Source organism: Grus americana, chromosome Z, assembly GCF_028858705.1.
Source record: "Grus americana isolate bGruAme1 chromosome Z, bGruAme1.mat, whole genome shotgun sequence".
NCBI classification, from domain to species: domain Eukaryota; kingdom Metazoa; phylum Chordata; class Aves; order Gruiformes; family Gruidae; genus Grus; species Grus americana.
Genome location: NC_072891.1, coordinates 44800955 through 44813184, shown reverse-complemented (window position 1 = coordinate 44813184; position 12230 = coordinate 44800955). Strand labels below are relative to the sequence as shown.

At 34.8% G+C, this 12230-nt stretch overlaps 1 protein-coding gene across 7 annotated transcripts in view; it reads left to right on the top strand.

Annotated features, from left to right (window-relative positions):
* Positions 1–11337, top strand: part of GKAP1 (G kinase anchoring protein 1) — a 28027-nt gene extending 16690 nt beyond the window's left edge. For all 7 annotated transcript variants that reach the window (XM_054810477.1, XM_054810476.1, XM_054810478.1 and 4 more), the window contains 9 exons: positions 249–326; positions 1908–2037; positions 3113–3135; positions 3849–4001; positions 4397–4498; positions 6442–6505; positions 8018–8088; positions 9008–9085; positions 11027–11337. In XM_054810477.1, coding sequence (XP_054666452.1) covers positions 249–326; positions 1908–2037; positions 3113–3135; positions 3849–4001; positions 4397–4498; positions 6442–6505; positions 8018–8088; positions 9008–9085; positions 11027–11074 — 747 coding nt within the window. In that variant the 3' untranslated portion in view covers positions 11075–11337. The remainder of the gene's footprint in view (positions 1–248; positions 327–1907; positions 2038–3112; positions 3136–3848; positions 4002–4396; positions 4499–6441; positions 6506–8017; positions 8089–9007; positions 9086–11026) is intronic.
* Positions 11338–12230: the final 893 nt, after the last annotated feature.

Genomic DNA, 12230 nt, shown 5'->3' with positions numbered 1-12230 from the left:
AAAGATGTGCACAACTTATTGTAAGCTTATATCCATCACAAAGTTTCCTGAAACAAGGTATTTTATTACTTACGGTACAAAAAGGTATACTAGCTGTTAATAATGTCATATGTCACATGAGTGAAACAGCTTTTTGGCAATTGCAGTGATAAGTGTATTGAAACTGAAATTTTAGTGTGGCCTTAGTGGTTTTGTGTGGTTTTTTTAACAACCTAATCACATGATATATGTTAATTTTGTTTCTTCAGCTGACATCTGAAATGTTTGAAGCTGATCTTGAAAAAGCATTGCTGCTAAGCAAATTGGAATACGAAGAGCACAAAAAGGTATTTGCAGGATTCATCCTAATGTAAAAGCTGTAAAAGTTTGACCCTTGAAGTTTAAAAAGCAAAAAACCCTCCTAAAAGTACCATTTGCTTCATGTAAATTGTTTGCTTACACTGTTCAGATGCCTAAGAGTTCAGAGAAATACTGGATTTGAAAGAAACCATATATAATAGTATTGGGTGTTTGTTTTTGTTTTTTTTAATTGGCCTGTGAAGGTGGAAAATTAGTTTTATTTTTTCAGTTTTCTGGCATATAAAAGCACTGAAATTTTTTAAGAGTACAAGAGATCCTGACCTTCCTCAGAAAAAATCCAGCACATTTGAAGAATGAGAGAATCAAAGCACTGACTTCTCCTTAGGCCTTAAAGTGTTAGTTATGGTTGAATCATTGGCATTTTTTTGCTAACATCTTTTCACTGTTTTGAGTGTAAATATTTTAGTTCTAATAAGCTCTATACTTTTTCTTAGCTGGCCAGGATGCTTTTTTCTGAGTGGTTCTTAAGGAACACTAAAGAATTGTTCTGAAAAAGTATGCTTAGATGAAATTTTTCTTTCAAACAGAAGTTGCTTCTTTTTTTTGCAATAAATCAGGAGCCAATGAAATGTTATGAAGATATGTAAATTTAAATATAATTATGCATCATAAAGAAATAAAAATTGCACGTGTGCTATTGTGCAAATATCTCTGTATAACACTATTTTTTGAGGGGGAGAGTACCATAGTTTTTGAAAACCAAGGATAAATTTTTAACTGACATACTAAAAGTTCTTTTTTAAAGTGAAGACAATCTTTAGGCATAATGGCGTAGCATCACTTGCAGACTTTTTGAGAATTACCTCTGAATAATTTAGAACATATACTAGATATTCAAAATCTACAGTACACTGAACAAATCTTGTTTCTATGGAAAGAAAAACACTGCATTTCCATCTTTGCTTTCTAGATAACAGGTTTTTTCTTAAGATTATGTAACATTTAAGATTATTTTAAATCTTAATTAAAATATTTAATCAATATTTAAAATTATTTCTAATGTTAATGTAGATGTGTGGGGAGGTGGGGCTCTGCTTCAAATGGCTATCATGTACCAGGCTGATTTCAATAGGAGTAAGGTCAATTGGTAGAGCATTGCTGCACACTAATAGCTCTCTGACTTCTACTTGAATGACTAAGCATATTTTGAGAATAAAAAGAAGCTACAGTAGATCTCTTCTTTTTTTGTTTTTTCTTAAAGAAAGTACTAACCTGCATTGTGTAGCACTCTGCTTTCCTGAATTTGACTACAGTATATTCTCAGTTTATGAGTTTCTGGATAAAATTTGATGTAGCTGATTACGGAAGTATTGGGCTGATACTTCATTTACTGTTAGTGAAGAGCAATGCTCTACTTCAGAGAAGAGAATTGATGCCTAATTGCTGATATTTTGTGCATTCTTTAAACCAGTCTGAAGCCTGCAAATTGCTTGTAAGGCTAAAATCTCCTTTAGTACATTATCATTATTTTTTTTCCTATATAAAGCTTCAGGGAAAAACATTTGGGTATTGAAGAAAATTATACCAGTGGGACTTTATTCTTCTAGGAATATGAAAACGTTGAAAATACTTCATCTCAGTCAAAGTCTGTGAATAAGAAAGAGAAAAAGAACCAGCAAGGAAAAGACAAACCTCTCACTGTGTCTCTGAAAGACTTTCAGTCAGACAGTAATATAGGTATGCCTTATCATACCATATGAGCTGTTCTACCTGGAATTTTCATAGTGTGTGTGCTAACAGCAAAATGCCCTTCTGTCTCTGTTCATTAATACTGTGTTTAAACAAACACTAAATGAGTTGCAGTTAGTGTGTCCTACCGAGTCGAAAAGCTAAGTGTTCATTAAATAATAATGGGCTAGTTAGATTAGCAGGAACAAAAGAAGAAGTTAAGGAAAACATAATTTCATGTAGTATCCCTGGGGTGGGTGGTGGACTCAAACACTCTTAATGTGACTTTTTTTTAAAAAAAAACAAAGTGGGGTTTTTTTGTTTTACTAAGTTTGCTCTCCTCAGAGAGTGTCTCTGTTTCCTGGGTAATAGCAAGTAATTGTTTGCTTGTCTTCATGATACTGACTTCTAATAAGATGAGTAAATATTGAAATAACTTATATATATTACTCATTATATGCATTATTTGTATGTTTAAAATTCCTTCATCTGTGTCTATAGAGCAGAGGTTCTGAATATTAATGAAGAAATCAAGGCAGATGCTAGAAAAGGAAGAAAGTAATTTGTTTTCTAAGGTTTTTCTTCTAAGGATGTTTTTTATCTAAATCTACAATATTTATTAAGCATGTTATTTCTAAATAACATGCATAAAGGAAAAAGATTGAAAGCACAGCAATCTGGAAGGCATGGAAGGCATTCAGGTATACAGTGAGATACGTGCTATAAAAGCCTAAATAGATGTAAGAAGAAACAAACCAGCAAATTCCTTAAGTGTTTGTACCAAAGACATTGCCTTCCACTTTAACTGAAGCAAACGAATATGGGATGCTGCTTTTGGTTAAATAGTCTGAAATACCTGGGAGAAGGTGCAAATACAGGGATTGATGTAATAGATCATTTATTATCTCGACTTCTAATGCTTTAGTAATGACTTCTTTTATTGTGACTTTGAGAGGAGAGTTAATGTTGAAGTACTCCAATAGCTGGGTTCCCCCTGCAAAACTTTTCAAAATGGCTTGTTTCAATGGCCAGCTGTATAAGATTTGAGTAACTTACTGATGTAATTTTTTTCTATTCTTTTCAGATAACCTTGCTAAAAAACATGAGGTAAGTCTTATTCAAACTAGTTTAATAATAAAAAAAACCCCAACCCCAAAAAAACCTCAACAACAAAAACTCTTATGTTTAGGAGGTAATTATTTTGGCACTTTATGTAGGAACAATCTATTATACATTCTGAAACTGACTGATTTCCATTTGGAAAATTTTTACAGATGCAGATTTAATACGGATGTATGTCTGCAGTTCTTATATCTTGAGAACGTAGTATTGGCTTTCTTAGAACTACCTCTTGCTTCTTTAGTTTTCAGATACTCTTTGATGCAACTTGCAGATTTAAAAGCATGTTAAAAAATACAAATTGTACAGAAAAAAAAAGCAAATTAGGTAGGAAAGTACTGTGATGCTACTATGTTGTGGTTCAGTCCACAAATACTAAAACTCTTAGAAGGAAGAATAGTTAACAGTGAAACAAAACATAAATTAATGTAGTCATAGTGCAAAATTATTAAATTCCAACTTCATGCTTTTGTTTAATTTCATCATCAACTAAATGATAACTGTTAATTAATTTCTAAGCTCTTCACTTGGTATCATATTCTCTAGGTGGAAGTTACAGTATTCTCAGGATGTACAACATTAAACAGTATCTAGATGTAATGCTTTTCCGTGGCTTAACCTGTTTTTTAAGCTTATTGATTTCTAGCTCAGTGTTAACTTACGTGCAAAGGAAGATATGTTATAGTACTTATTTTTGACAGGAACTGAACTCTTCCCAGTCTTCGTTGCGTGATGGAGGATTTTTCAACAGGCTTGAAGATGATGTTCACCGAATACTGGAGAGAGAAAAAAGGAGAGTCCAGCTCACTGATTACAGTGAAGCAGATAACTGCACATCTCATGAACACAACCAGGCATGTAAAACAGCAATCATTCTGAAGTGAAGAAGTTTGCCCAATGAAGCTTGTTCAGTGACCAGAAAGGAGCACCTGAGTAGAAGAAAGCAAAAATCAAAAGCATGATAATCTTAAAGAATTAAAAAACTCACAACACTGTAATATTTTTATCTATCTGAAGAGGTATTTAAATGACTTAATTTTTTTAACACAAAACATTTGTGATTGAAATAATTTTTGCTCCACAGAAAATGCCAGTATTACTACATTTCTTATCCTTTTGGTATCTATTCACATATACCTCTTTAGTTCTGATCAAAAATTCTCATCTTTAATAAACAAGTAAGTTGCCTTTCCCAAGAATCAAATTCACATGACTAAGTTATTAAGAAGTGATATTTTCTTGCTTATAGGAGAGTGTTTTGAAAGATGGAAAAACAGAACGACTAAAGCTCGACCTTGAAAAGAAAGATGCAGAAATTGAGCGACTGAAGAATATAATAACTCAGTGGGAGGTATGTAGCTGATAATACCTTCAAATAGACAAAATTTTACATAATTATACATTTGAAACAAAGTATTTATTAAAATGTGAACAATTCGTAGAGATGCTGTAGAGTGGCCCCAGGTTACATATTTACAGAGCAAATTACTCCCTCAGTACCAAAGTGGTACTTTCTTGGTAAGTAAGTTAAGCATCTAAAAATAATCAAATCAAAGCATCCAGAAATAAACTTCATATCTGACATATCAGTCACTACTTGTTTTCTAGTATTGCTATTTTTGTGATCAAATAAAAATGTAATCTAAGACTAGGCAAGATCTTGAGTGATCTGATCTGCCTTGGAAGTTAGCTCTGCTTTTAGCAGGAAGTTAGACATTCTTGGTCTTTTCCAACTTACTTATTTTTTAAATTCTACTCAGCTTTTCTTGCACTTAAGAGCTACATATTTTGGGGATTTTTTGTAGATTCAGTCCAATGTTTGAAGTGGTTAAACCTGACAAAATATTCATTGATTTCTTTAAGAGAAGTTCCTTTAAAGCTGCAGTGTAGCAAGAATGGAGTCCTGTATTTTGTTATATGTTTTCCTATTACATACAAGTGAAATTGGAAATCAAATTCACCATATGCTAAAACACACCAGGAAAAAAAAAAATATTTGCTTGTTAATAATTACGTGGTATTGCTATATAACGGAGTAGCTAGGGAAAACATTTGTGTCTCCTTGTTGTCAGGCCATGTTAGTATTGTCTGGATAGTAACTAGAGCAAAAAGGGCAAAATTTGCATGAGCAACTGGCATTGTAATAAAATACAGTAAAGCAGCATAGAATTATTTTAAATTATTACTATTTTTATGCATACCTTAAGGTAGACTGAGCAGGTTGACAGATGGCGAGTTTTCTGATGCTTCGAAGAAGTACTTTTACTTGTAATAATAAAGACATGACCTTTGTTAACAGCTGTTTTCACTGAAGTTGGAATCCCCATGCGTTTAAAGTATAAACCCATTCATATTTACCACTATCAGCACTTGATCACATGTGACAGAATAAACACGATGCATAAGGATACTGGTGAAGTGATGGATGATGATACTGCTGTTTAATTTTATGAACTTGTCCAAAGACCTTAATACAGTTTAGGTGGCCATGAAAGGTCTGGCTTAAATGTGAGTTAATTATCCTCAAGGACTGGTGTGATACTCAGTGGAAAACAGTAGCTTCTTTATTACGGAAAAAGTATGCCTGAAATGAAACTTTTTTTCAAGAGCCTACAAGAGCAAACTGTATGAAGAGACTTGTGACAGGAAAAATAAGTTTACAGTTAAGATACATGGCTAGAACTGACATTGGTGGCCAATTAACGAAAAGGCTGACTTATGAAGAAAGTGTGGTGATATCAGATAGATTGGAAAAAACCAGCAAAAATAGGTTCTTGAGTAAAGAGTTGAAAAGGAAAGAAACTAACACAATAACAATAACTGCTGAATAAAATAACCTGTAGAGTAGTGGGGTCTTGTCCTACTTGTCAAGTAATACGGCAAACTATTTGTATCATCTTGGTATCTAGAAAGTGCATTATAATTGTAATTTTTCAGGGGAGAAACCACAAAGCCCTTGATGTAACAGGCCTATATAGTTCAGGCTGACCCTAATGGTGGTTCCTGCACTATCAATGCATGGACATAACTTTCTTACTTTAACTTGCTCTAAACCTTGTGTTTGCCTTTTTTTCTTGACTCTCAGCTATTAATCCACTTCTCCTGTTATGTATTCCTTACCCTGGCTGTGGTTTAATTAAGGCACAGATGATCTTAAAAGTCTTTTCCAACCTAAATGATTCTATGATTCTGTGATTGTATTAGATTCTCTGCAGAAGTCAATATTTTAAACTCTAAGTCATGCTTAGTTTATAGAACACGTATACATGTAATAATTCAATCTCTTTAATACAGGCAAAGTATAAAGAAGTAAAAGCAAGAAATGCACAGCTTCTGAAGATGATGCAAGAAGGTGAAAGTAAGTTAAGAGTTTTATCAGGAAACTTAAATGTTTTTAAAACATGGAAGGAACTTTCAAAGCAGCATTTTTAAGAATAACTTGACTCAGTGACAGCTATAAAGAACTAAGAAACTATTAATTGGCAGTGACCCCAGTGAACTACAGAATTTGGTGGACTGCGCAGTACTGCATCTCTATTATTATATAATGAAATCAGTTGAGTGTTGAGATCATTCTTTGAAAATACCAACTGTTCAGCTACATTTTAGGTACAATGGTTCGTTGAGTTAGACTTTCTTTTGCTAGTGATAGCTACATGTTCTAGACTGATTTCCATCAAAACATCTTTTTAGACACACCTGAGGAAACTGTTCAATTCTTGCATCTTTGCAAGCTGTGCTTTGAGCTGTTGGAAACATCATTCTACATCAAAGCAAGTCTTTTGCCCCACAATGAGTAGGGATAGCTAAACCATGGGATTATATATGCAACTGTGTGGTAATTTTCTTCTGTTAGAACACTGTTCAGAGTATTTATGATTCAGGGTTTGTTGTCAAAGTTTGGGAAGAAATATATACTCATATATATGTAAATATCCTAGTATCTTTATATTTGTTATGCATAGTTATCCTTTAATATTTCTAATATTGATGAATTTGTTTGAGTCTGTGATGCTAGCCACACTAATTTTGTTACAAAATTGCCTTTGCTTTTCAATTTCTTAATTTAGCTCTTGAATGTAGTTTCTTCTTGAGGCTAATTTTTCAGCTAAAAAAGAGCTCAACTTCTTTCCTTAAAGTATGTTTACAAAAACTATGTCTAAACTCGTTCAGATGTTCATAATGTCATTGATCATTGCAAATTTTAACTTGGAACTTTATTACTTCAGGTCAGTGTCTGAGCCAAGATGAAATATTTTCATCTTGAGAGGAAGGAGGTGAAGTTTTGAAGGTTTTTTTCTTTGTGAAATAGTAACATACTATAAAATGAGCAATTTTGTGTTTTTCTACAGACTGAATATTCTGTATTTTGGGGATAAGAAAGTTCATGACAGAATTGAGCCTTGAAAAAACTTCATTTCTTCATATTGAGAATTTTAAGTTATCCACAGATATTTCACAGACACTAGTTAGTTTAAACATCTCCATATTTGAGTAAATAGAAGTTTCTATAGCTATGACTGAGCTCGTATGTGAAACTTACAATCCCAAAACCTTGATCCATTGCCAATATTTGTTTTTATGATGGAGTTTGTTCACAATGGGTATCTCTAAAATCCATGCTCCTTATGGGGTAAGTGTGGGTAAGTGATGCAAGGTTGAGGTTTAATCTCCAGAACTTTTTAAGGTACGACTAATGGCATCGGTAGCTAATGGTTGGTTTTGATTTACAACATCTACTGTTCTTTTAGTGAAGAGGGCATTATTTAGAGGTGACAAAATAATGAAATAAAGTGAGGTCACAGCGCTATTGCAGATGAAGACCTGTAAATCTAGAAAGATCCTCATGCTGTATGTTTCTCTTCTGTAGTGAAAGACAAAGCAGAAATACTCCTACAGGTTGATGAATCTCAAATTATCAAAAATGAATTGACCGTACAGGTAAGGAAGGATTTCTAAATGTAAAATTTCATGGTTATTTCAAAGATGCTATTTATTTAAAGGCAGTGATAGAGGTGGGGGAGGGAGGAAGTTGAAACACAAACTTGTTTGAAGCAAAAAATGTTACATTTCACCCTTAGCCCTGCACTATGTGTGTCAGAGGATGTGTATTATGTAAATGTCCACTGTGACTCACTGAGAACTGTTGCTGGAAAGACAGCAGACCTCAGCATGCCTGAAATGATTTTGCCCTGAACAGCACCTTAGGAATATCATTCTCTGGTAACTGAAACCAGGAAGCTCAGAAAGGTGCTTCAGAAGATGCTTCTTTCCTGTGTGGTTTTTGGTTGTGGGGGTTTCTTTGTATTGTATTGTTTTGTTTTGTTTGGGGTTTTTTGATTTCTGGTATCAAGTTGATGAAGACAAGTGAGCTACAAATTACTTAAGACACGTCAGTTGTCCAGTCACGGTAGTAGAGGTTGTGCAACACTCTTACGCTGTTTTCTGGTCCACAGCGACTATTAGTTCTAAGCCCTTCACTTGTCCAAATGTCTTGCATATAACACAGTACTATTTTTTGAAGGTGATGTAATAAGCTTATCTGTGTTGCATAATACTACATCAGTTAAGTGTTTTATGGAATAAACTAATGCAGAGTCCAAAAGTCAGAAGAGTTGGTAACTTTATAGCTTTTGTGTATCATTATACAGGTAAACCAGTAGATTTCGCTTGGGAAATAAGTCATTAAATAATGTTTTACTTGTACTTTCAGTTCATCCACAATGATAGTGCTAGTCACTCTTGAACTCAGCATGCATTACCTGTTTGTCCAACACCGTAGTAATGGAGAACAACATTGACTTGATAAAGTCACAGACAGGAAGGATATCTTATAAACTCATATTATGTATGTTTTTAGGTAACTGTACTTCATGCTGCATTAGAGCAAGAAAGATCCAAAGTGAAACTGCTGCAGGCAGAATTAACAAAATACCAGGTACTTATTTTTTGTGTTTGTAAGTTTACCCATTCTTGATGTAGCTGAGACTATCATGAGGTAACGTGCTCTGAACTGATCTATTAGCTCTAATTTTTTCAGTTAAAAAAAAATTAGTGGTTCATATTGTAGGATCAAAAAAACCCAAACAGTAGCAAAACTACAGCACATTTTTTCCAAGTTGAAGTCTACCACCTGTTTTGTACTTTCAAACTTCCTGCAGTTGTCAATAAAGGTACTTCAAGTAACAGGTCGGTTTCACTGTCTGTGTGTAACTGGACTAACTGGAGACTTCATGGCTTTTTTTGCCACATTGTTTCTTTGGTTCTGTATCTTAGTTCTATCTCTGGTCACATCTTTGTAGGAGATTCACAACAAGTTGTGTCGAAATATGAGTGATAAGATTGGTGTCTTGCTGACTCTGCAAATGCTGTTTTGTTCAACTTGGCTGCTAATGCAACTCATGCTAGTGAATTTCAGTTAACTTTTGCATAAATAGTATGCTGCTTAACATTCTGACTTCTGAAGTGTGACAGTTTTTGTGGATAAGGATTAGTACTTGTATGTGACTTGTCACATTTGGGTTTTTTGGCTGTTGTTTTGGTGGGGTTTTTGTTTGTTTTGACTGTGACCTTTTGCAGGTTACAAGGAGAGCCTGTAATATATAATGGAAACTTCTAAGGTAGCTGTGTAGTCTTTGGCAAGCTATCGTATTTCAAGTTGCAACACATTGTTTGTATTGAAATACTGTAATTTTGTGAAAACTGGCTTATTAAGCCATAATTACTCTTTCTGAAGCAATAGATCTTTTCTGATTACATTAAATTGTTTGGCTAGCATTACATGGGGTTCTGTATGTAATCTCTTGTCTTTTTGTGTTGTCTTTTTTCCCTTGTCACTCTACTGCAAGTGATAAAGTTCCTTCTTAAAATTGTCTGGCAGTAGTTGACAAATATAAATGCTTATTCAAGTCCCTTACAGACAAGCTGAGCGCTCATACTACTAATTGAAACTACAGTAAATCTTGTCAAATTCAGTCATTCACATCACTGTTCTGACATACAACTTCAATCTTTCTGTTTTCCCCTCCCATCCATGCCTTTGCTCATGTTAAGTATTTTTCTCTGTAAATATAAATTTTTGAATAAGATAAATTTATCTTGTGGTTAATTGTAATAAACAGTATTAAAAGAGTAACAGTAAAAATTTACAAAAAGTGGTCTTTGTTATATGCTTAGTAATTAATGCAAAATCACTTATTCTGTGGCTGTCTTTCCACTGCTGCACACCAGTCTAATGTTTTTATCTTTTCACATCTTGCTATATTTCTTGCTGAATTCATCACCCTGAGGGTTGGTTTGTTGTTTGGGGTTTTTTTTGGTCAGTTGGGTTTTTACTTTTTTTAACTACTTTTTTTTGGTGTGTTTTGTTTTAGGAAAGCTGTTTTGTCTGCCTTGCAGGGATTGTTGTTTCTGCTTTTATTATTCTCTCCTGTAATATTACAGGCTGACTAGGACAACCCTTCATTTTTTACTACTTTTTGTGGCATTGTCTTTGATTAATGAGACCCATTTTTTTCATGGAATACTGCTTTGAAACACAAGGATGCCTTTCAAAAAAAAAAAAAGTAACCAAATCTGTGGATTAAAAACAAACAAACAAACTAAAAGCAAAAGGCAATAAGCGAGTGTGGTTTTTATCACTAGCTGTTAACATCTCAGTTATGTATAAATGTCTTGACTGTGTTAATTTATACAGCAATATTTCATGTTAAGACAAGTTTGTGTCCCATAATAGTTGTATAATGTAACAAAAGTATGCAACTTAACTCCTGAGTTTTTTCTTGTTAATTTATATAACTTTAATACACAAAATAACTGCAGATATAAAGTGTCATGTCTAGTATATTAACTAAACATTTGTTTTAATCCTTTCTTACAGAGTGGGAAAAAAGGGAAAAGGCACTCAGAATCTGACCAGTGCAGGTGATCTCCTCTGCCACCAGATTCAAAGAAAAAAAAAAATACCATCAAATCTTTCTTCAGGGTTTTGCAGAAATTTATGTATTTGTTGCACAACTGCTCAACTATGCAGTTTTTGAAGAGAAATTAACAATTACTAGTTTGTTTCAAGTCTGAATAATTGATTTGTTGCACTTTCTGCTACAGAAAAATTAGAAAACTAGTATTCCAGCAGAGCTGAAACTGTGTAATGCAATTAGTTTTTCATCATCAATAAAATTTACTCTTCCATTTCTTTGTTTGAATTCTTCCTTTCACAGAATTTCTCAATTGAGAAGACTTCATTTAATGACTGTCAAGATCCAAATGCTTTAGGATGCAAATGGTCAAAGTTTTACCAAGTCAAAACTGAAAATGAGCTCATGCAAAAATGTCTTGCTGTTGCTGAATCCAGATCTGTTTAAAAAAACAGTCAACAGTCATTATTTCAACAAGGCCGAGTACAAGGTCCTGCACCTGGGTCAGGACAACCCCCTTGTATCAATACAGGCTGGGGGATGAAAGGATTGAGAGTAGCGCTGCAGAGAAGGACTTGGGGGTGTTAGTTGATGAGAAGCTCAACATGACCCAGCAATGTCGGCTCACAGCCCAGAAAGCCAACCATGGCCTGGGCTGCACTGAAAGCAGCGTGACCAGCAGGTCAAGGAAGGTGATTCTGCCCGTCTACTCTGCTCTCATGAGACCCCACCTGGAGTGGGTCCCCAGTACAAAAAAAGGCATGGACCTGTTGGAGCGAGTCCAGAGGAGGGCCATGAAGCTGATCAGAGGGCTGGAGCACCTCTCCTATGAGGACAGGCTGAGAGAGTTGGGGTTGCTCAGCCTGGAGAAGAGAAGGCTCCGGGGAGATCCTATTGCAGCCTTCCAGTACCTGAAAGGGGCCTACAGGAAAGCTGGAGAGGGACTGTTTACAAGGGCATGGAGTGACAGGACAAGGGGTAATGGGTTTAAGCTGAAGGCGGGTAGATTTAGATTAGATGTGAGGAAGAAATTCTTCACTGTGAGGGTGGTGAGGCACTGGAACAGGTTGCCCAGAGAAGCTGTGGATGCCCCATCCCTGAGAGTGTTCAAGGCCAGGCAGGATGGGGCTTTGGGCAACCTGGTCTAGTGGAGGGTGTCCCTGCCCA